We start from the raw sequence: 26,393 nt of genomic DNA, 5'->3' as shown, positions 1-26,393 counted from the left end.
TGATAAAATCAAGCGTTCAATCTCCAAGCAGTCAGCCACAGAGAAATTAGATTTGGATGGTTGAAAGGACCCTGAAGTAGAAGGTCCTGCCTCAGAGGCAGAGTCCATGGTGGAAAGGATGACATGTCCACCAGATCTGCATACCAAGTCCTGCGTGGCCACGCAGGTGCTATCAAAATTACTGATGCTCTCTCCTGTTTGATCTTGGCAATCAGACGAGGGAGCAGAGGAAACGGTGGAGACACATAAGCCAGGTTGAAGGACCAAGGCGCTGCTAGAGCATCTATCAGCGCTGCCTTGGGATCCCTGGACCTGGATCCGTAACAAGGAAGCTTGGCGTTCTGGCGAGACGCCATGAGATCCAGTTCTGGTTTTCCCCAATGTTGAATCAATTGTGCAAACACCTCCGGATGGAGCTCCCACTCCCCCGGATGAAAAGTCTGACGACTTAGAAAATCTGCCTCCCAGTTCTCTACTCCTGGGATATGGATAGCTGATATATGGCAAGAGTGAATCTCTGCCCATTGAATTATCTTTGAAACCTCCAACATCGCTAGGGAACTCCTTGTTCCCCCTTGATGGTTGATGTAAGCTACAGTCGTGATGTTGTCCGACTGAAATCTGATGAACCTCACTGCCGCTAGCTGAGGCCAAGCCTGAAGAGCATTGAATATCACTCTTAGTTCCAGAATGTTTATTGGAAAGAATGCCTCCTCCTGAGTCCACGACCCCTGAGCATTCAGAGAGTTCCAGACTGCACCCCAGCCCAGAAGGCTGGTATCTGTTGTTACTATTGTCCAATCTGGACTGCGGAAGGTCATACATTTGGACAGATGGACCCGAGATAGCCACCAGAGAAGAGAATCCCTGGTCTCTTGATCCAGATTTAGTAGAGGGGACAAATCTGTGTAATCCCCATTCCACTGACTGAGCATGCAGAGTTGCAGCGGTCTTAGATGTAGGCGGACAAACGGAACTATGTCCATTGCCACTACCATTAAGCCGATTACTTCCATACACTGAGCCACCGAAGGGCGAGAAATATAATAAAGAACACGGCAGGAATTTAGAAGTTTTGACAACCTGTCCTCTGTCAGGTAAATCCTCATTTCTACAGAATCTATCAGAGTTCCCAGGAAGGAAACTCTTGTGAGAGGGGATAGAGAACTCTTCTTTTTGTTCACTTTCCACCCATGAAACCTCAGGAATGCCAGAACAATGTCCATATGGGACTTGGCAATTTGGAAATCGACGCCTGTATCAGAATGTCATTTAAGTAAGGGGCTACTGCTATGCCCCGCAGCCTTAGGACCACCAGAAGTGACCCCAGAACCTTCGTAAAGATTTTTGGTGCCGTAGCTAACCCAAAGGGAAGAGCCACAAACTGGTAATGCCTGTCTAGGAAGGCGAACCTGAGAAACCGATGAGGATCTCTGTGTATCGGAATGTGAAGATAAGCATCCTTTAAGTCCACGGTAGTCATGTATTGACCCTCCTGGATCATAGGTAGGATGGTTCGAATAGTCTCCATCTTGAAAGATGGGACCCTGAGAAATTTGTTTAGGATCTTGAGATCTAAGATTGGTCTGAAGGTTCCCTCTTTCTTGGGAACCACAAAGAGATTTGAATAGAAGCCTTGCCCCGGTTCCTCCTTTGGAACTGGGTGGATCACTCCCATAACTAGGAGGTCTTGAACACAATGTAAGAATGCCTCTCTCTTTATCTGGTCTGCAGATAATTGTGAGAGGTGAAATCTTCCTTTTGGGGAAGAAGCTTTGAAGTCCAGAAGATATCCCTGGGAGACAATTTCCAACGCCCAGGGATCCTGGACATCTCTTGCCCAAGCCTGGGCGAAGAGAGAAAGTCTGCCCCCTACTAGATCCGTTACCGGATCGGGGGCTGATCTTTCATGCTGTCTTAGAGGCAGCAGCAGGCTTCTTGGCCTGCTAAACTTTGTTCCAGGCCTGGTTAGGTCTTCAGACCGAAAATTAGTTTGTTTGGTCCTTAATTTATTAGACCTATCCTGAGGAAGGGCATGACCTTTTCCTCCAGTAATATCAGAAATGATCTCCTTCAGTCGAGGCCCGAATAGGGTCTGCCCCTTGAAGGGAATGTTGAGAAGCTTAGACTTTGAAGTAACGTCAGCTGACCAGGATTTAAGCCATAGCGCCCTACGCGCCTGTATAGCAAAACCTGAGTTCTTAGCCGTTAGTTTGGTTAAATGAACAACGGCATCAGAAACAAATGAATTGGCTAGCTTAAGTGCTTTAAGCTTGTCAAGTATATCATCCAATGGAGTTTCTACCAGAGACTCAAACCAGAAGGCCGCAGCAGCAGTGACCGTGGCAATGCATGCAAGAGGCTGGAGAATAAAACCTTGTTGAATAAACATTTTCTTAAGGTAACCCTCTAACTTTTTATCCATTGGATCTAGGAAAGCACAACTGTCCTCGACGGGAATAGTTGTACGCTTAGCTAGGGTAGAAACTGTTCCCTCCACCTTAGGGACCGTTTGCCATAAGTCCCGTGTAGCGGCATCTATTGGAAACATTTTCTTAAAAATAGGAGGGGGAGAGAACGGTACACCTGGTCTATCCCATTCCTTAGTAATAATTTCTGAAAACCTTTTAGGTATTGGAAAAACATCAGTGTAAACAGACACTGCATAGTATTTATCCAATCTACACAATTTCTCTGGCACTATAATGGTGTCACAGTCATCCAGAGTAGCTAAAACCAGCCTGAGCAACACGCGGAGGTGTTCAAGATTAAATTTAAATGTAGACATATCAGAATCAGGTTGAAGCATCTTCCCTGAGTCAGAAAAATCACCCACAGAAAGAAGCTCTCCTGCCTCAGCTTCTGCATATTGTGAGGGGATATCAGAAATAGCTACTAAAGCGTCAGAGAGCTCTGTATTTTTTCTAGTCACAGAGCTGTCTCGCTTTCCTTGTAACCCTGGTAGTTTGGACAATACCGCTGTAAGGGTATGATCCATAACTGCCGCCATGTCTTGTAAAGTAAACGCCATGTTGTACTTGGCGCCACTTGAGCGGGAGTCCCTTGAGCGGGAGTCAAAGGTTCTGACACGTGGGGCGAGTTAGTCGGCATAACTTCCCCCTTGTCAATTTCCTCTTATGATAAATCTTTTAAAGACAGAATATGATCTTTATAACTTAAAGTGAAATCAGTACATTTGGTACACATTCTAAGAGGGGGTTCCACAATGGCTTCTAAACATAATGAACAAGGAGTTTCCTCTATGTCAGACATGTTTAAACAGACTAGCAATGAGACCAGCAAGCTTGGAAAACACTTTGATAAATGTAAACAAGCAAAAAATAAAAACGGTACTGTGCCTTTAAGAGAAACATATTTTGTCAGAAATTGAAAAACAGTGATAAAAAGCAGTAAATCTTACGAAATTTTTACAGTGTGTATAATAGACTAACAGAGCATTGCACCCACTTGCAAATGGATGATTAACCCCTTAGTTTCAAAACCGGATAAAAAACCCCATATAAAACGTTTTTTAACAGTCACAACAAACTGCCACAGCTCTGCTGTGGCCCTACCTGCACATACAATGACTTTTGAAGGCACAAAAACCCTTTGTAGAGGTCCTAAGTGTTCAGGGGACTCCTTCAGGGAAGCTGGAAGTCTCAAGCTGCAAAAACTACTGCACGATTTAGGCCTGAAATTAGGCCCCTCCCAACCTGTACTCACAGTGAGAGGCCAAAAAAAAACCTATCCCTAGGCAAAATCTAGCCAGTCATGTGGAAAAAACTGGGCCCCAATAAAGTTTTATCACCAATATGTATAAAAAACGTTTAAACACTTCCAGCAAACATTTTATTTTTCAGTAATGTGAGAAAGTAATAAGTATATTACCTTTTACAGCAAGCATGATACTAGTTCTTAAGGTAACCCTCTAACTTTTTATCCATTGGATCTAGGAAAGCACAACTGTCCTCGACGGGAATAGTTGTACGCTTAGCTAGGGTAGAAACTGCTCCCTCCACCTTAGGGACCGTTTGCCATAAGTCCCGTGTAGCGGCATCTATTGGAAAATTTTCTTAAAAATAGGAGGGGGAGAGAACGGTACACCTGGTCTATCCCATTCCTTAGTAATAATTTCTGAAAACCTTTTAGGTATTGGAAAAACATCAGTGTAAACAGACACTGCATAGTATTTATCCAATGTACACAATTTCTCTGGCACTATAATGGTGTCACAGTCATCCAGAGTAGCTAAAACCAGCCTGAGCAACACGCAGAGGTGTTCAAGATTAAATTTAAATGTAGACATATCAGAATCAGGTTGAAGCATCTTCCCTGAGTCAGAAAAATCACCCACAGAAAGAAGCTCTCCTGCCTCAGCTTCTGCATATTGTGAGGGGATATCAGACATAGCTACTAAAGCGTCAGAGAGCTCTGTATTTTTTCTAGTCACAGAGCTGTCTCGCTTTCCTTGTAACCCTGGTAGTTTGGACAATACCGCTGTAAGGGTATGATCCATAACTGCCGCCATGTCTTGTAAAGTAAACGCCATGTTGTACTTGGCGCCACTTGAGCGGGAGTCCCTTGAGCGGGAGTCAAAGGTTCTGACACGTGGGGTGAGTTAGTCGGCATAACTTCCCCCTTGTCAATTTCCTCTTATGATAAATCTATTAAAGACAGAATATGATCTTTATAACTTAAAGTGAAATCAATACATTTGGTACACATTCTAAGAGGGGGTTCCACAATGGCTTCTAAACATAATGAACAAGGAGTTTCCTCTATGTCAGACATGTTTAAACAGACTAGCAATGAGACCAGCAAGCTTGGAAAACACTTTGATAAATGTAAACAAGCAAAAAATAAAAATGGTACTGTGCCTTTAAGAGAAACAAATTTTGTCAGAAATTGAAAAACAGTGATAAAAAGCAGTAAATCTTACGAAATTTTTACAGTGTGTATAATAGACTAACAGAGCATTGCACCCACTTGCAAATGGATGATTAACCCCTTAGTTTCAAAACCGGATAAAAAAACCCATATAAAACGTTTTTTAACAGTCACAACAAACTGCCACAGCTCTGCTGTGGCCCTACCTGCACATACAATGACTTTTGAAGGCACAAAAACCCTTTGTAGAGGTCCTAAGTGTTCAGGGGACTCCTTCAGGGAAGCTGGAAGTCTCAAGCTTCAAAAACTACTGCACGATTTAGGCCTGAAATTAGGCCCCTCCCAACCTGTACTCACAGTGAGAGGCCAAAAAAAACCTATCCCTAGGCAAAATCTAGCCAGTCATGTGGAAAAAACTGGGCCCCAATAAAGTTTTATCACCAATATGTATAAAAAACGTTTAAACACTTCCAGCAAACATTTTATTTTTCAGTAATGTGAGAAAGTAATAAGAATATTACCTTTTACAGCAAGCATGATACTAGTTAAATCACTTTAATCAGGCTTACCTTAAATAAATCCGATATTAACAGCATTTTCTAGCATATTCATTTCTCTAGAAATATTTAAACTGCACATACCTCATAGCAGGAGACCCTGCACGCCATTCCCCCAGCTGAAGCTACCTCATCTCTTCAGTTATGTGTGAGAACAGCAATGGATCTTAGTTACAACCTGCTAAGATCATCAAAGACCACAGGCAGACTCTTCTTCTATTTTCTGCCTGAGGCTAAAATAGTACAACTCCGGTACCATTTGAAAATAATAAACTTTTGATTGAAGATAAACTACATAAATTTACCACATCTCTCTAGCTACTTCCTATCGTGTCGAGAGCTGCAAGAGAATGACTGGTAGTGGCAGTTAGGGGAGGAGCTATATATAGACAGCTCTGCTGTGGGTCATCCTCTTGCAGCTTCCTGTTGGGAAGGAGAATATCCCACAAGTAATGGATGATCCGTGGACTGGATACACCTTACAAGAGAAACCCAGTTTATAATGTAAGTCAATGGGAAGTAATTGACATACGTAACACCTAATACATTATTAGCAGCAGGTATATGTGATGTTTTTATGCAGTTTTACGTGGAGATTTGTAGATGAATAAAAGCTAAGGTTTTTTTTCGTAGCTACACTTTTTGTTTTTTTGTTTTTACTTTTTTGGATATCAGAGGACACAGGAGTAGCCTCCTTTCAGCAGTTGGCAGGATTATAATAAGATTACTTGTAAAAGGAGAGTCTTTTAATGTCTGAAGAAGCAATCTTTCTATGACAGAGTACAGAAGAGAACACCAGACACAGCTGTAAAGTAAACAATCTCGGTGTATTTGGAATATAGCTGTTAAGACACAGGTAGGTGAACATTGTTTATACCACTTTATAGTGCTCCTTAATCCAGCAGCACTGTGTGCGGGTATTGTCGAAATAATGGTTAGTCTCTTAAAACCAGGATACCAGTGGGCTGCAGACAGGAGACAGGGCATACCTCCCAGCCTCTGACTAACTCACAGGATGCAGGAAGGTTGGACGGTATGGTTGTGATCTACACATTTATATCCGTATTATAGTTAGGTTCACAAAAACACAAAGTATTTTAATTCCTATACTAACTTCCCTCCAGACAACACATGTATACATATAGGACCAATGTATTATGTCCCCTATCTGTTCATAATGGCTAAGTACCTAAATATTCCAATTCCCAGAGTATTCTTTTTTCCTATTCCCCTCCCCCCACTTTTAGCCCCTATCTGAGTAAAATCACTTTACGGTTGAAAGCATTAATGATAAGAAGTGCCAGATAACAGAACTATTAAGGCCACCTTATGAACCAAATACTATTAACGATTTTCATCTCACATTAATTTCAGTAGTAACAGCAAGTGACCTTTGACTGCAGTAATGCAACTAATGCAATGGAAGTCTATTAAGCGTGTCAACAGCTGCAAATTGTAATTGTTTTCAACAGAAATTTTAATGTTTATTCACATGCCAAAAACAAATATGGGCAAGCATATAAATGAGTCATTTGTGTCAAATTATTTTGCACAAAATGAAAACTCTATACCAGCTTGAATGTGCTGTAATGATTTTGGTATTTTTCAGAGCTTATTAGAAAAATGTATACATATACAGTAACTATATATAACAGATAATGGGACAGACACAATTGTTTAGAATAACTTATCAAATGATTTATCTTTAACATTCCCCATATATTATGATGGTGGTTTTCTACAGAAACAAACAAACATTAGATAGATTTCTCTTAAAGGGATAGTATAGTCAAAATTAAACTTTTATGATTCAGATAGAGGATGCAATTTAAGCAATTTTCTAATTTACTCCTATTATCAATTTTTCTTCGTTCTCTTAATATCTTTATTTTAAAAAGCTGGAATGTAAGCTTAGAAGCCAGCCCATTTTTGGTTCAGCATCTGGATAGTGCTTGCTGATTAGTGTCTTAATGTAGCCATCCAATCAGCAAGCGCTATCCAGGTGCTGAACCAAAAATGGGCTGGCTCCTAAACTTACTTTCCAGCTTTTTTAAATAAAAATACCAAGAGAACAAATAAAAATTGATAATAGGAGTAAATTAGAAAGTTGCTTAAAATTGCATGCTCTGTCTGAATCAAGGAAGTTTATTTTTGACTAGACACCAAAGTGTGTGAAATTTTAATTTATATTTTTTAGACATTTATGCATAAATAACATAATTTATGTACAAACTTACCTGATAAATTAATTTATTTCATAGTGACAAGAGTCCATGAGCTAGTGATGTATGGGATATACATTCCTACCAGGAGGGGGCAAAGTTTCCCAAACCTCAAAATGCCTATAAATATAACTTCCACCTCACACATACCTTAGTGTAATGTGTAGCCAATAATTGAGGTGTTAAAAAAGGAGTAAAAAGCATACAAAAAGAGGAACTGGAAAAAATAAAGTGCTTTATACAAAAATTCATAACCACAAAAAAACATGGTGGGTCTCATGGACTCTTGCCACTATAAAAGAAATGAATTTATCAGGTAAGTTCATATATAAATTGTGTTTTCTTTCATGTAAGTGGCAAGTGTTCATGAGCTAGTGACGTATGGGATATAATACCAAAGATGTGGAAATCCACGAGTCACTAGAGTGGGAGGGATAAAAGAACAATAGCTAAATCCACTGAGAAATTAAATTAAAAAAAATAATTACGTTTTCTTATAAAGTATCAAAAAAACTCAAATCAAAGGCACTAGAATCAAACTGAGACAACTGCCTGAAAAACCTTTCTACCAAAGGTTGCTTCAGAAGAAGCAAACACATAAAAATGGTAAAATTTTGTAAAAGTATGCAAAGAAGACCAAGTTGCTGCTTTACAAATTTGATCAACTGAAGCTTCATTCTTGAAAGCCCAAGAAGTGGAAACTGACCTAGTAGAATGAGCTGTAATTCTCTGAGGCAGATACTGCCCTGTCTCCAAATAAGCTTTGTGAATCAAAAGTTTCAACCAAGATGCCAGAGAAATAGAAGAGGCTTTCTGACCTTTCCTGGAGCCAGAAATAAATAACAAATAGACTAGAAGTCTTTCTGAAATCTTTAGTAGCCTCAACATAATATTTCAAAGCTCTTACTTCATCCAAAGAATGTAAAGATCTTTCAAGAGTATTCTTAGGATTAGGACACAAAGAAGGAACAACAATTTCCCTACTGATGTTGATAGAATTCACGACTTTAGGCAACAATTTAAATGAAGTCCGCAAACAGCTTTATATTGATGGAAAATCAGATAGGGAGAATCACAAGAGAGAGCAAACAATTCAGAAACTCTTCTAGCCGAAGAGATAGCCAAAAGAAATAACACTTTCTGAGAAAGTAATTTAATATCCAGAGAATGCATAGGCTCAAAAGGAGGAGCCTGTAAAATCTTCAAAACCAAATTGAGACTCCAAGGAGGAGAAATAGATTTAAAAACAGGTTTGATATGAATCAAAGCCTGAACAAAACAGTGAATTTCAGGAAGCTTAGCAATCTTTCTATGAAATAAGACAGAAAGAACAGAAATGTGTCCTTTCAAAGTATTTGCAGACAAACCCTTATCCAAACCATCTTGAAGAAACAGTAAAATCCTAGGAATTCTGAAAGAATGCCAAGAATAATTATGAGTGGAACACCAAGAAATATAGGTTTTCCAAACCCGATGATATATTTTCCTTGAAACAGTCTTCTGAGCCTGTATCATAGTGTTAATCACTGAGTCAGAGAAACCTCTATGACTAAGTACTAAGCGTTCAATTTCCATACCTTCAAATGTAGAGATTTGAGATCATAATAGAAAAAACAGCCCTTGAGACAGAAGGTCTGGCCTTAAAGGAAGTGACCAAGGTTGGCAACTGGACATCCGGACAAGATCTGCATACCAAAACCTGTGAGAACATGCTGATGCTATCAGAAACACATGAGATTGTTCCATTATGATCTTGGAGATAACCCTTGGAAGAAGAACCAGAGGCAGAAAAATATAAGCAGGTTGGTAAGACCAAGGAACTGCTAAGGCATCCATCATCTCTGCCTGAGGATCCCTGGACCTGCAAAGGTATCTGGGAAGCTTCTTGTTTAGACGAGAGGCCATCAGATCTATTTCTGGAAGACCCCACATCTGTACAAGATGAAAAAAACACATCTAGATGGAGAAACCACTCCCCCGGATGTAAAGTCTGACAGCTGAGATAATACGCTTCACAATTGTCTACACCTGGGATGTGAATCTCAGAAATTTGACAAGAATTGTATTCCGCACATGAAAGTTTCCGAAATACTTCCTTCATTGCTGAAGGACTGCGAGTCCCTCCTTGATGATTGACATATGCCACTGTTGGGATATTGTCTGTTTGAAAACGAATGTAAAGTTCTCTCTTCAATAGAAGAAGAGAACTGAAAATAGCATGGAGTTCTAAATTATTGATTGGTAACCTCGCCTCTTGAGGTTTCCAAACCCTTTGTGTTGTCAGAGACCCCAGACAGCTACCAACCTGTAAGACTTGCATCTGTTGTAATCACAGTTCAGGAATAAATGAGGCCCCTTGAACAATAAGGTGATGGTCTAACCACTAAGTCAAAGAGAGTTAAGTGTTGGGATTTAAGTATATCAGTTGTGATATCTGAGTATAATCCCTGCACCATTGGTGCAACATGCAAAGCTGTAGAGGACTCATATAAAATCGAGCAAAGGGGATTGCAACCGATGCTGCAGTCATGAGGTCTAAAACTTCTATGCACATAGCCACTGAAGGGAATGATAGAGACTGAAGGTTTAGACAAGCTAAAACTAACTTAATTTGTCTCTTGTCTGTTAGAGAAAGAGTCATGGACACTGAATCTATCTGGAAACCTAAAAAGGTAACCCTTGTCTGAGGAATAAAGAAACTCTTTTGTAAATTGATGCTCCAACCATGTTTTTGAAGAAACCACACTAGTTGTTTTGTGTCAGATTCTGCTAAATGAAAAGATTGAGCTAGCACCAAGATATTGTCCAAATAAGGAAACACCGCAATACCCTGCTTTCTGATTACAGGTAGAAGGGCACCGAGAACCTTTGAAAAGATTCTCGGAGCTGCCGCTAGGCCAAACAGAAGAGCGACAAATTGGTAATGCTTGTCTAGAAAAGAGAATCTCAGAAAATGATAGTGGTCTGGATGAATTGGAATGTGAAGATAAGCATCCTGTAGGTCTATTGTAGACACGAAATGACCTTGCTGAACAAAAGGCAGAATAGTTCTTATAGTCACCATCTTGAAAGTTGGGACTCTTACAAAACGATTAAAAAATTTCAGATCCAGAATTGGTCTGAATGAATATTCTTTCTTTAGGACAATGAATAGATTTGAATCAAAACCCAAACCCAGTTCCTGCGGAGGAATTGGAACAATCACCCCTGAAAGCTCTAGGTCTGAAACACATTTCCGAAAAGCTTGAGCTTTAGTGATGTCGCGAACCTAAAAATTTGGGTTTGTGAACGGCGAACGTGAACTTCCGCAAAAGTTCGAGAACGGACGAACCGCCCAAACCGCCATAGACTTCAATAGGCAGGTGACTTTTAAAACCCACAGGGACTCTTTCTGGCCACAATAGTGATGGAAAAGTTGTTTTAAGGGGACTAACACCTGGACTGTGACATGCCGGAGGGGGATCCATGGCAAAACTCCCATGGTAAATTACATAGTTGATGCAGAGTCTGGTTTTAATCCATAAAGGGCATAAATCACCTAACATTCCTAAATTGTTTGGAATAACGTGCTTTAAAACATTAGGTACGATGTTGTATCGATCAGGTAGTGTAAGGGTTACGCCCGCTTCACAGTGCGCAGTGTAGGTGATATACCTGCCCTGACCATGCTTTGCAGAACAGGTATCAGTGGTCAGATGGACCCTTGCCCCAACACTGTGTGCCAGACATGCCATTATAGCAGACTTATATGGCTTTGGCGTTGCTTTTTGGTAATTAGAAGGCTGCTAAATGCCACTGAGCACCACACGTGTTTTATACCCAGCAGTGAAGGGGTTAATTAGGGAGCATGTAGGCAGCTTGTAGAGTTAATTTTAGCTTAAGTGTAGTGTAGTATACAACCCAAAGTATTGATCTAGGCCCATTTTGGTATATTTAATGCCACCATTTCACCGTCAAATGCGATAAATTAAAAAAAAAATTGTTCACTTTTTCACAAACTTTAGGTTTCTCACAGAAATTATTTACAAACAACTTATGCAATTATGGCATAAATGGTTGTAAATGCTTCTCTGGGATCCCCTTTGTTCAGAAATAGCAGACTTATATGGCTTTGGCGTTGTTTTTTGGTAATTAGAAGGCTGCTAAATGCCACTGCGCACCACATGTGTTTTATGCCCAGCAGTGAAGGGGTTAATTAGGGAGCATGTAGGGAGCTTGTAGAGTTAATTTTAGCTGTAGTGTAGTGTAGTAGACAACCCAAAGTATTGATCTAGGCCCATTTTTGTATATTTCATGCCACCATTTCACCGCCAAGTGCGATCAAATTTAAAAAAACTTAAATTTTTTCGCAATTTTAGGTTTCTCACTGAAATTATTTACAAACAGCTTGTGCAATTATGGCACAAATGGTTGTAAATGCTTCTCTGGGATCCCCTTTGTTCAGAAATAGCAGACATATATGACATTGACGTTGCTTTCTGGTAATTAGAAGGCCGCTAAATGTTGCTGCGCATCACATGTGTATTATGGCTAGCAGTGAAGGGGTTAATTAGGTAGTTTGTAGGGAGCTTGCAGGGTTAATTTTAGCTTTAGTGTAGAGATCAGCCTCCCACCTGACACATCAGACCCCCTGATCACTCCCAAACAGCTCCCTTCCCTCCCCCACCTCACAATAGTCCCCGCCATCTTAAGTACTGGCAGAAAGTCTGCCAGTACTAAAATAAAAGGTTTTTACATTTTTATTTTTTTAGCATATTTACATATGCTATGTTGTAGCATCCCCCCTTAGCCCCCAACCTCCCTGATCCCCCCCCCCCAAAAACAGCTCTCTAACCCTCCCCATCTGCCTTATTGGCGGCCATCTTGGGTACTGGCAGCTGTCTGCTATTATTTCACAGTCAAAAAAGTGTTGTTTTTTTTTAATGTACACTACTGTTACACCAGATATGAGTGGTGGCACTGGGCAAGTGGGCAAAGTATACGCTGTGAGCCTGACACACACGCTGGCAGGCAGGCAACTGCAATTAGATTACACAGGAAAAAAAAAAAGCAGACTGATGTTCTAGCCCTAAAAAGGGCTTTTTGGGGTGCTGTCTTTACAGCAGAGATCAGATGAGTCCTTCAGGACTGTAGTGGACACTGAATACACTAGCCTAGCTATCGATTTCCCTATTAAATCAGCAGCAGCTACACTGTCCCTCCTCTCACTAAGAATGCAGCTTCCGAATGAATTTAAAATGGATGCTGTCCAGGAGGTGGGAAGGTCTGGGAGGGAGGGTCTGCTGCTGATTGGCTGGAATGTGTCTTCTGACTGTGAGGTATAGGGTCAAAGTTTACTCAATGATGAGGAATAGGGGCGGATCGAACATGGCATATGTTCGCCATCCGCGGCAAACGCAAACATGCTATGTTCGCCGTGAACTATTCGCTGGTGAACTATTCGCGACATCACTATTGAGCTTTCACAGGGTTTGTTGGAACATGAGAAAGAAAAAATCTTCCCATGGGAGGTCTTATTCTGAAACCTATTCTATACCCCTGTGAATCAATATTCTGAATCCACTGATTTTGAACAGAAACTGTCCAATTGTTTTGAAATAATTTCAATCTGCCCCTCACCAGTTGAACTGGTTTGAGGGCCACACCTTCATGCAGTCTTAGGGGCTGGATTTGTTTTTTTATAAGGCTTGGATTTATTCCAATTCGGAGATGGTCTCCAATTAGAGCTGGAGTCCTTAGGGGAAGGAGAGGTATTTTGTTCTCTATTCTGATGAAAGGAATGAAAACGATTAGGAGCTTTAAATTTACCCCTAGATTTCTTATCTTGGGACAGGAAAGCTCCCTTTCCCCCAGTTATAGTGGAGATAATAGAATCAAATTGAGAACCAAATAAATTACTACCCTGAAATGATAAACATAGTAATATAGATTTAGACACCATATCAGCATTCCAAGATTTAAGCCATAAAGCTCTTCTAGTAAGAATAGCTAAAGACATAGATTTAATATCAATCTTAATGACATCAAATATAGCATCACAAATAAAATGATTAGCATGCTGAAGTAAAAGAACAATGCTAGACAATTCAGGATCTGTTAACTGATGAGCTAAACTGTCCAACCAAAAAGTTGAAGCAGCAGCAAAATCAGCCATAGAAATGTCAGGTCTAAGAATATAGCCAGTATGTAAATATGCTTTTCTAAGATAGGATTCAATCTTCCTATCTAAAGGATCCTTAAAGTAAGTACTATCTTCCATAGGAATAGTAGTACGTTTGGCAAGAGTAGAAATAGTCCCATCAACCTTAGGGACTTTTTCACAAAACTCTAAATTAGCCACAGGTAAAGGATATAGCTTTTTAAACCTAGAAGAAGGGTTGAAAGAAGCACCAAGTTTAGACCATTCCTTAGCAAACATAAGAGAGATAGCACCTGGAATAGGAAAAACTTCAGGAGCAACCTCAGAAGTTTTAAAAACAGAATTCAAACATTTGCTATTCTTGTTATCAAGAGGACTAGATTCCACAATACCCAAAGTAAACAATACTTCCTTTAATAAAGAACGAATATATTCAATCTTAAAAAGAAAGGATAATTTATCAATTTCAGTCTCTGAAGTAGGATCCTCTGAACCAGAGAAATCCTCATCAGCAGAAGATACTTCCGTATGCTGTCGATCAATACAAACTTCATCAGATTTATGAGAAGTTAGGAGATACCTTTTACATTTATTTAAAGGTGGAATAGCAGTCATAGCCTTCTCTATGGCTGCAGCAATAAAATCTTTTATATCTACAGGAATATCATGTACATTAGACTGTGAAGGTTTAGCAATACATGTATTTGTACTTATAGAAACATTATCAGCATGTAATAATTTTCCATAACAAGTGCCACATATTTGAGCTGAAGAAGTAAGATCAGCTAATTTACAACATACACACTTAGCTTTGGTAGAATTGAGTTCAGACAGCTTGGTTCCTACAATAACATCAGAGGCAGGATCAGTGTGAGACATCTTGCAAAATGTAACAAAAAAGAAAAAAATAACATTTAAATAAATATCCAATTTCCTCAAAATAACAGTTCCAAAAGTAAATACAAAAGTAAAATCAAAAGAAAGCAACCTATGAATCAAATGAAAGCAGAGATCAAAAGAGGGAGAGATTTAATATAACAATTTTTGGTGCCAAGAATGGCACAAATGCAGAGAAAAAAACTTTTGGCACCAAAGCTTAACAAAGTAAATGACGCGACTTGAGTGATAACAGGCACGACTTTGTGCCCTAAAAACTCGCATAAAGAAAGTCGCAAGAAATTTCACTACTCATGTCACAGCAGACGCAACTTTCACTCCCAAAATATTCACGCCAAAAGCGTCTCAATAAAATGTAACATTCTGCGTCATCGCGAGCCTAAGCCCATGAAAATTTTGAAAAAAACAGACTCCAAGTAACAACTAACTGGAACCCCAGGTAAGCCTAAAAACTCCCATAAACATAAATTCCATGCTGAAACTGTTAGACTGCAAAGGGAAATACACAGACCTGACTCATGGCATATATATATATATATATATATATATATATATATATATATATTAAACATTTAAAACTTTATAAGCTAAAGTACCACATAGCTGAGAGTGTCTTAAAAAATTATATATACTTACCAGAAGATACCCATCCACATATAGCAGACAGCCAAACCAGTACTGAAACATATCAGCAGATGTAATGGTAGAGGAGTATAATGTTGATATGTAAAGGGAGGCAGCAGATGAATCCCTGTGACTGATTTACAGAGAGCCTTAGAATAGATTTCCCATAGGTGAAAATCAGGCAATACTCCCTTCACATCCCTCAGAAAAACACTGTACTTTGAGAGGAACTGGCCTTTAATATGCTTAGAAGTGCCTATCACAGAAGAAAAATCCAGCACAACTTGCTTCACCACCTCCATGTGAAGCAAAGTTTTTAAAACTAAGGTATGTGTGAGGTGGGAGGTGTATTTTGAGGTTTGGGAAACTTTCCCCCTTCTGGTAGGAATGTAAATCCCATACGTCACTAGCTCATGGACTCTTGCCACTTACATGAAAGAAAGAAAGTTTTTCTCATATTTCTTTAATGTGCATCAAGAGCTAAATTAATGCACATTTATCATGTACGTTTTTTATAAAAAAAAGGCTCTTATCATAAAAGTTTGTGGGTAAGTGTGTGTATCTATTTGTATGTGTATGTTTGTGTATCTATATATATTGCATTTTTTATAATCAATAATTTATTATGTTTGAAGACAGAAATTTTTAAAGGAGTCACAACATGTTTTGATTTGTACTTTTTACTTTTTTTAATTGAAGTTTATTGCATTTAAAAAAAAGAACTAACTTTAAGTTACTCATCCACATTACTAAATAGGAATAAGGAGAATGTTCATTAAAATGTTAACTTTCAGTACTTTTCCAAATTAATGTTCTATTTCTTTTTACAGGATCTAACATTTGAATTGTGAATGCAACTCTGCATTTGAATGGAAATTCTAAAAGACCTTAGTTTAAGCCTGTAGAAATCAGTAACCAAATGTTATATTCAAATGTTACATTGGATATTTCAATGCTAAATTTGATATTTAAATTTTAATATTTGTTTCTTTAGCAATCTATAAATGCATTTGTTCTGCTATACAATTGTCACAAATTGGTGAAGGTTTGGGATCTATAATTGACATTAACTGATGTGTCATACATATATTGGGGGTATGCACAGCTATAATGTCCACCAAACTCCAACCAACTGGCATCCAACTTTCATCTGCCACCCCTAGCTCCTGATTCTTTTTCAATAAAGTCAACCTCAGTTTAAAGCTGCATGCAAAAAACAACGTTTTTATAGTGCCTATGTGAATTTGCTAGACCATGTAATCTGAGATGTGATTTTTATGCTAAAAACTATAGTATACATACACTCTTAGTGCTTACTTACAGCAATGCAAAAAGTAACACTTCATACTTTACTGGTACTGTCATTCAGACATTATAGTATTTTAATGGAAAAAAAAAGTATTATAACATCACTGAATTGATATGTATGTATTGGGTACTTGTAAAGCGCAGCTAATCACCCGTAAGGGTCTCAAGGCACTGCTCATTTTATCGACCTGAGAAGGATGAAAGGCTGAGTGGACCTTGCCGGGGATAGAACCTGCCACTCTTGGGTTGCTACAGAGCTCAGCCCCAGTGCCTTTTTGGGTCTTCTATTTTCTTCTATTTTCATTTAGGTATCTTATATATGATTCTTCTGTCTTAACATTGTGTCAGTTTTTTAAAAATGTAATAAAACAATGGGGGTTTTTTTACACTCTTTTGTCATTAAAATGTTATAGTTACTTCCAAGTTGATTTAAAATTATTATTAATGCATTTTTATATGAATACTAAATTATGTAATATTTAACTTACCATTGATGCTTTTCAAAGTAAAGTGTTAAACCCCAACTATAACAAAAAAAGTCAAAATGATATCTGGTTTTAATATCAGTATAAACAAAAGCAAGCACAGATCAGTATTTTCCTCATTTAAATGCAGAACATATGTTAAAAACAAAAAAAAATTATGGGTTTTTATCCAGTTGTATAGAACTAAGCTTAATGGTCTCCGTCAAACTCTTTATTATGACAACTGAATATGAAAAAATAATAATTAATTTAAAAAAGCCAGAGATAATTTAATCACCTTACTAAAACACACTCTAATAAATTTTTGTGAAAAACTTATTTCTAAAAAATTATGTTTAAACTTAAAAATAATTTAAACATAAGACTGAAAGCAAATCAGTTTATATTGTGGAATAATCCAATTACATGAACAAACATTATGCTGGAAATATAAAATACTATCTATAAATATATAATGAGAAAACCCACATCTTATTCCTGGGATATATATTTAAACAGTACTAAAGTAAATCTACAGGTTGCTAGGGCACCCACAGATTGATTAATTTTTAAGATGCATTTGCAGTGAAAATACAATCTACATGTTGTATGTTAGTATACATGAACTATTTCACAAAATTAGGGTGTTCCTTTTAACAAATATAGCCAATGCAATCCTAATTTCTAGCTTTTTATCAGAAAGTATGTATTAAAAAAAATAGAAAAGATAGAAAGAAAAATGCTTAGCACTAGCTCTAGCAATCAAAACTACAAAATGTAATAACAGCACCAAGAATAGCCACATTAAAAGTATGTACAAATTATGTCATCCGCAAGATATAATTTAAAAATAAATATTTAGGGATTTTAAAATTCTGCTTATTTGAAAATCTGCTTCTCTATTTTAAACTTTTTTTCCAAATTAAATTATTTCATTTTAAATGTGTGAAAAAAATATTATTTTTTTAATTTTATTTTGAATCGCAATATAGAAAAATAACTAAGACAAATGAAATTTACCATTACAAAATTACACTATCATACAAAGTAGATAAAATCATGTACAGTTGAGAAGAAAATGTAAACCTGCAAAGATTTCTGCTTTCATATAGTGGAATACAAATTAAAATGTTATTTATACATACCTTGAAGGGGGTTTACATTTTTTTCTTATTCCAGCATAAAGCCTGCATGGAACAACAGATAGCACTTTTTCAGGTTTAATACTCTGCATAAAAAAGACAAGTATGAATGTCAAGTAATCAAAACCTAAGCAATTCTTAGAATAATTTTATAATCTAATTTTTGTTGTGCTAATACAAAAAAAAGCACAGCTAATCTTGGTTTTACTTCTTCTAAAAAGTATAATATTAATATGTAGTTTTACACCCAACAACTGCATTTTTACTGACATGCTAACTGCTAACAATTAATTACTAATTGTGAATATTAAGATGGGGCGTTAACAAATATTTCATTAGTCAAATGGTTTTATGACGCACAAAATTGCATTTCTGCCTTCTCACCATACTGTTTGGGTATTTATAGCATTCTAGTTTGCTCTACTGCTACATCCATATAACCATCTTGAAATCAAATATTTTGCCTAATGACTTATTGGATGGGTCCCCTGATACAGCATCTCTTAATTTCAGTCCTTGTGACCCCTAACAGGCCAGATTTATATAATGTCTGAAATAGAGCTCAGGTAAAGTACTCAGATTATATGTGACCATACAACCACATTGTCTTAACCTGTCCTTTTATATATATATATAACTTACCAATTTTGTTGGCAGATGACCTTTTAAAAGAGGACATCAAGAATGGTTGTTTTTGTGTAGCTAGACGCAACACAATGATAGGCAATCAAATTTCACCATCAATGCTCAAGAAATTGAAACCACAGAGTAGTTGGTTGTCACAGAAGGGGCATTACAAATGTGGGAATAGTACCTGCAAGGCTTGTGGGCACGTCACCACTGGAAAAAAAAATTAAATCCTTGGCATCACAGAAGGTGTACACATTATCACAATGCACAAACTGTAAATCGACTTTTGTAATCTATATGATTACATGCAGTCTCTGTCAGAAACAATATGTGGGGTGCACCTCTCGTGAGGCCAGGGAGAGAATTTGAGCTCATTTGAATGACATCGAAAGAGGCATTACACCAACTGGAGCCTCCAAACACTTTGTGGAAGAGCACAATAAAGATATCAGTGGATTCACTTGGATGGTAATTGATCAGATCAGTAGGAAGCCAAGGGGTGGAGATAGATCTAAGGACCTCCTAGCTAAGGAGGTGTTCTGGATCTTCACCCTAGGTAGTCGGCAACCATCTGGTCTCAATATTGAGACGGATCTGATCAACCATTGGTAAAGGTTCTTTTAAGTCCTTTAAGCCTGTGTTCCCTCTGTTCCCTCCCCTTTTTGTTTCCTCTCTTTATCTAATTCTCTTTCTAATGAGTAATTGAGGGAAGTCACTATATATGTTAATACATGAATATGAATTTATATAGTCTTTAGTACACTAATTCAGTTTAATTTAGTTTATGGTTTTAGTGTCCAGAGTTGATCAATAGAATTATAGGACATGACTATAACCAGATAACATTTAACTTAGATCCTTTATGATAAAACGAGTAAAGTTAAAAGGATAGGATCTTATAATAATTATTGCTGTTATGGAAGGTTGCATGTCCTCTCACTGATCAACAAAGGAGCACATATGGGTTATTGGTTAATGCACACAGTAATTAATAAAATTAATAACATTAACATTGCCTTCTAATTCTTCAACAAAATTTTGGAATTAGATCGAGTAACAGTGGGCAAGATTTACGATAAGGAGCAGAATAATATGGCTAACAAGAATTAGGCAGCATGTAACAAATTAATACAAACTGAATCTAAAATCTGCTAAATCATAAGAATATAGATGATTAAATCTTAGATATGTCCCCTTACACACTCAGATTTCCAAACTACAAGAGGCTTGAAAAAAGTACCATTAGAGTTAAGTGGAAAAAATTACAAGAAAACCAGTATAGTATTTTTAACCTGGCAGTATAAGGCATTTTACCGACACAGGTAGTTCAATATGTGTGCGTTCACGCCCACCAGTGACACAGGCAGGTCTATTAACCAATAGTAGGTTAGCTAAGTCAACATTAGTAAGTACAGGGCATTAGGGCAGTATTCTGTCTATGATTAAGGCTCTAAGGAGTTGAAACGCGTCAGACGCCCACCCCAGCCCCTTCTCTGCTATTCATCATAGCCATTTTGCCTACTATATATGATTTTAGGAGCTTTTAACTTTAAACTAAAAATAAATACTCACTTGCTTTGAGCTCTTTGTCTGGACTTTTTCTTTGTTTATATATATATATATATATATATATATATATATATATATATATATATATATATATACTGTATATATATATATATATATATATATATATATATATATATATACATACATACATATACATATATACAGGGCCGCCACAAGGAATTTTGGGGCCCCTGACTTAACCATTGATCAGGCCCCCCCCCCCCTTGACATGTGCAATTTTTGACCAAGTTACTAAAACGTATATGCACTTTATTCTTAAGTGTCTATTTAAACTTGGAAATGTTGTAAAGGTAGTAACATACAAACACACAGACACACTCATACACTGAAACATACTCTCACACTCACACATAAGGATTCACATATAGATACTCTAGCAGACACGCAAAGAAACACACTCAGACACAGACACCCAAACAGACACTCAGCACTTGTTTACATTGACCTGACAAGTAATGAGGTAGACTAAAGTTTTGTAAAAAAAAAAAAAGGAGATTTAGAAAACAAAATATGGAGTTCTGATTATCTTTTTGTAAAGGAAGATGACAGCTAAATTATGACAACAGCATGCAGTGGCTGAAAGGAAGGGCCCTGAACTGCCTAAACAATAATTTAAAGGTTAAATGATGGATTGGTGACTTCCGGAAAGGTCTTATTAGTCTCAAAGTCTGTAGAAAGATGTGAATAATCAGTAGTAAGGTCAAAATGTCCTAAAAAGGAACAGACAATGGACACACACACAAACTCAAACTTGCACATACACCCAAGGAAACACCGACAGAGACAGCCTCAGAAAACACACAAATACATACACACACACACAGAGACACACACAGAAAACACATAAAGACATACACACACAGAGAGACAACCACATAAAACACAGAAAGAAGTTACAATCCGAAATTTCACAAAGAAATAAAAAAACATTTGCTAAATAAGTCCTACCCTCTCTGCAAATGAAAGTGATCTGCTGTCTGACTCAGACACACACTGTACAAAGTGCCAAGTCTGTCTCACACTGTGCATAGTGGTTTAGTGCACACTCAGAAATCCTCTCAAATGCTAATACTTTACTCCTTGTAAAAACATTTCCCATGCTCAATTAGTACTCTGCTGTAGTACCCACTGGTTCTTGCCTCATGGGGCCCCCCTGGCCCACTGGGCCCCTGACAGGAGTAACCCCTGTCACCCCCTGATGGCGGCCCTGCATATATACACATAAATATATATACCTACACACACAAACACATATTCAGTATATACTGTATATATACACATATTTTTATATATATATATATATATATATATATATATATACACACATATATATATATATATATATATATATATACATACACACACACACACATGTATATATATATATATATATATATATATATATATATATATATATATATATATATATATATATATATATATACAAAACACAGAAGGGAACTGCACTCTCAAACCGGACCGGGTACACATCCCATGACCCTGCAACATGCTCAGCCCTGGGTGCCACTGGCACTCACAGGAAGCTGTGCTGTCCCCAGAGCCACAAGCAGTTAACCAGATGTGGTGACTAACCTTTCCATTTTTGCTTTTAAATCTTAGCTAAGAGCTTGTAAGTGAGTGCTGGGTTTTCTTTGTGTGTTGTATTAATTTGTTTTGTAATTTTCCCTATGGTTCTTGCACCCAGACCTGCCTGGGGTTAACTGCTTGTGGCTCTGGGGACAGCACAGCTTCCTGTGAGTGCCAGTGGCACCCAGGGCTGAGCATGTTGCAGGGTCATGGGATGTGTACCCGGTCCGGTATGAGAGTGCAGTTCCCTTCTGTGTTTTGTATATGTCTAGGGTGGTTACATATTCCTGTGACCCTTCCCTTGTTTTCAGTTTGTTTGGATTTGAAAGCTCGCATTGTGTGGCTGTTTAGGGTCTCAGGTATTGGAAAGGACCTTGACGTGGTACCTGAGCTTGTGCCATTTGGCCAGATGCAGTGACTAACCTTTCCATTTTTGCTTTTAAATCTTAGCTGAGAGCTTGTAAGTGAGTGCTGGGTTTTCTCTGTGTGTTGTATTAATTTGTTTTGTAATTTTCCCTATGGTTCTTGCACCCAGACCTGTCTGGGGTTAACTGCTTGTGGCTCTGGGGACAGCACAGCTTCCTGTGAGTGCCAGTGGCACCCAGGACTGAGCATGTTGCAGGGTCATAGGATGTGTACCCGGTCCGGTATGAGAGTGCAGTTCCCTTCCATGTTTTGTATATGTCTAGGGTGGTTACATATTCCTGTGCACCCTTCCCTTGTTTTCAGTTTGTTTGGATTTGAAAGCTTGCATTGTGTGGCTGTTTAGGGTCTCAGGTATTGGAAAGGACCTTGACGTGGTACCTGAGCTTGTGCCATTTGGCCAGATGCGGTGACTAACCTTTCCATTTTTGCTTTTAAATCTTAGCTGAGAGCTTGTAAGTGAGTGCTGGGTTTTCTTTGTGTGTTGTATTAATTTGTTTTGTAATTTTCCCTATGGTTCTTGCACCCAGACCTGTCTGGGGTTAACTGCTTGTGGCTCTGGGGACAGCACAGCTTCCTGTGAGTGCCAGTGGCACCCAGGGCTGAGCATGTTGCAGGGTCATGGGATGTGTACCCGGTCCGGTATGAGAGTGCAGTTCCCTTCCGTGTTTTGTATATGTCTAGGGTGGTTACATATTCATGTGCACCCTTCCCTTGTTTTCAGTTTGTTTGGATTTGAAAGCTTGCATTGTGTGGCTGTTTAGGGTCTCAGGTATTGGAAAGGACCTTGATGTGGTACCTGAGCTTGTGCCATTTGGCCAGATGCAGTGACTAACCTTTCCATTTTTGCTTTTAAATCTTAACTGAGAGCTTGTAAGTGAGTGCTGGCTTTTCTCTGTGTGTTGTATTACTTTGTTTTGTAATTTTCCCTATGGTTCTTGCACCCAGACCTGTCTGGGGTTAACTGCTTGTGGCTCTGGGGACAGCACAGCTTCCTGTGAGTGCCAGTGGCACCCAGGGCTGAGCATGTTGCAGGGTCATGGGATGTGTACCCGGTCCGGTATGAGAGTGCAGTTCCCTTCCGTGTTTTGTATATGTCTAGGGTGGTTACATATTCCTGTGCACCCTTCCCTTGTTTTCAGTTTGTTTGGATTTGAAAGCTTGCATTGTGTGGCTGTTTAGGGTCTCAGGTATGGGAAAGGACCTTTACGTGGTACCTGAGCTTGTGCCATTTGGCCAGATGCGGTGACTAACCTTTCCATTTTTGCTTTTAAATCTTAGCTGAGAGCTTGTAAGTGAGTGCTGGGTTTTCTCTGTGTGTTATATATATATATATATATATACACACACATATATATATTATTAATTTCTTTATTTAAAAAATTGTATTGCAGTTTCAATACATGATACTAATAAATATTATTACCTTTGTTTCTGACCTTTAGTTAAGGGTTAACTTTAGGGTTAACTTTTCAGCTTGTGTGCTAAAACATTTGTTTTTGTGGGGAGGTTCAGAAAAATTGACCTTTCGTTGTTAAAGGTTTAACGTTTTAGCTTGTGTGCTAAAACATTTTTTTTTCTTTATTTTGTGGGGGGGGGGGGAGTTCAGAAGAATCGTGTTCCTGTGTTTTGGTTCTTAGATAATTCAGAGCCTTCATAAATAGTTTGTAAGATTCACTAAAGATAACTATATTGCATAATTTCAGTTTATTGCCCCAGGTTGTCAACACAGAGAGTGATAGAACGCAGTGCCTTAACCAGGCACTAACCTCAGGTCATTGACAGGACAACCAGGCTTGCAAAGAAATATACTTTTATAAGTCATAATGCATTGGAACAATAAAGAATGCAAAAGATATGGCCTTTGGTATTAAAATACTCCTCATGACATCACAGACCGATTGCCTATCTGTGCATATGAACTAGATATACATAACATAAATAATAAGTCTATTTACCTACCCCTCTGGAAGGTTATATACCTTTATCAGAGAAAAAGGTATATAACTTTGTTTCACTTCAATTCTAACAATATAAGTTTTTTATGCTACATGCGTAATAACAGTGTAAGTAACTATCTTTTCTTGCCAATCTCCCTGGAGCAGTAATCTTTTAATTATTATCAGGTATTTGTAGAGCGCCAACAGATTCCACAGTGCTATAAACATAGACGGTATACAAGATAGCATTTATAGGGATCAAATTGGTAGAGGGCCCCGCCGAGAGTTGTACTGTTGTAGTCGGTTCTTATGAAGGTGATCTACAAACAGCTGGGCTCATAGGCTTACATTCTAAGGGGTTCAAGGGGAAAGCAATGGAGTTAGGAAAGGTTAGTGTAGGTTGTATGCATCCCTGAATAGTAGAGTCTTTAGGGAGCACTTGAAACTGTTAAAACTAGGGGAGAGTCTTGTGGATTAAATCTCTTAAAAGATACCTAAAATATCTTTAAACAGTGATGTTAACATTTCCTCTTTTTAAAGTGGTATTTCTAATATATAGTCCAAGGTGACACACATTGTATTGGCCAAGAGATGACGTTATAGCTGGCTACTATGTTAGGTTAAATGGTGTGGTCATTGTTCTTAAAGAGACATTAAACTGCTGGGTACAACTAAAATTGAATGGGCACAACTCATCATACTGTTTTTATCCTCCTGTGTCTGCAATACTCGTTAAAGCTGTTCTCTTATTTTAACCCATTACAAGTGTAGAGTAGTGAAGCTACATCTTTTAACTAAGCTGCTACTGTGGAGTTTAGATATTTTTGCACCCTGTGCCAGCAGAGTTGTATATTCATAGACCAATAACATTGTTGTCTTTTTGAAAAGCCATATTGTGCATTTTAGTTTATTGTGCACATTTCCAAGTTGATGGTGCCCAGTATGAGGATCTTCACCAACCACTATCTGTTACAGGTTAAAATAAAAGAACCGTTTTGATGAGGGCTGCAGGCACAGGAGGAAAATGATAGCATGGTAAGTAGTAACTTTCTAACAGAAAGGGAGAGAGGCTATGGACTACATAAAGTTTGAACAGCTCTCCCTCCAAAGCTGGAAAATATACAGGTACAACTGAACTATTAATGTTTTGTTTTTTTGCAAGGCCTTTTGAAGACTAGCTTGTCACCTGAAGTTTGTGAAAGAACAAGACAGGTCATGGGGCTCATTTTATAAAATGTCAAGCAGACATGATTTGCTATAGCGAATCATGCCCACTGGACATTGCTGCAGGCAGACAGCATAAGCTGTTCACATTAATCATTACACAAGCATTGGCTCACTGGAGGCCAATCACCTGCTAGCAGGCACTGTCAATCATCCTGATCGAATTGGGGTAATTTAAATCTGCCACCTTTAATCCTTTTAAATTAACTTTTGTTTCAGGCAGGCCTGAGATGGGCCTCCATAGCAGCAACCACTGCTTGATAAATGGAGTCCATTGTGTTTACCTAACCATTTTTAGTTAGTTCTCCAACAATGACATAGGACCTTGATGAGCTTTGCAACCACCTATGTTTTGTTGAATTTTGTAACCATCTACTACTAGCTTTATTTGAAGGAGCCAATCAGGACTGATTACTGGGTTAGAAAAAAATATCTACTGTTATTTTGTCTGCAGTATTTTCATGGTTTTGGTGTTTCTTATCTGGTACTCTCTCCTAAATACAAATAGGGACATATATATGCGAGCATTAGGTTTCTGAATTCTGTCATTTGCACTTCCAATCCTCAGAAATTGAAAACTAAATGTTCAGAGTTAAATTACAGGAAACAGGGGCAGCAAAATAGATAATGAAAGTATACTGAAAGCTGATTTACCATGAATAAGAATTATATATTACAATATCAAAGTGTTTATTGTCCCTGCACTGCTTGAATAAAAGTATATCATAAACTGAGAACTATAAAATTAACTCTATA

At 38.1% G+C, this 26,393-nt stretch overlaps 1 protein-coding gene across 1 annotated transcript in view; it reads right to left on the bottom strand.

Moving 5' to 3' along the window:
* The window catches only part of ARAP2 (ArfGAP with RhoGAP domain, ankyrin repeat and PH domain 2), a 626,699-nt gene that overhangs the window by 56,496 nt on the left and 543,810 nt on the right, over nt 1-26,393 (bottom strand). Inside the window, exons 29-30 of the mRNA XM_053704072.1 lie at nt 18,247-18,329; nt 17,126-17,161 (exon numbers count right to left, since the gene is read on the bottom strand). Of these exons, the coding sequence (XP_053560047.1) occupies nt 17,126-17,161; nt 18,247-18,329 (119 nt within the window). The remainder of the gene's footprint in view (nt 1-17,125; nt 17,162-18,246; nt 18,330-26,393) is intronic.

Source organism: Bombina bombina, chromosome 2 (genome assembly GCF_027579735.1).
Source record: "Bombina bombina isolate aBomBom1 chromosome 2, aBomBom1.pri, whole genome shotgun sequence".
NCBI classification, from domain to species: Eukaryota; Metazoa; Chordata; class Amphibia; order Anura; family Bombinatoridae; genus Bombina; species Bombina bombina.
The sequence above is the reverse complement of the archived record's forward strand: the minus strand, read 5'-3'. Positions and strand labels throughout refer to the sequence as shown.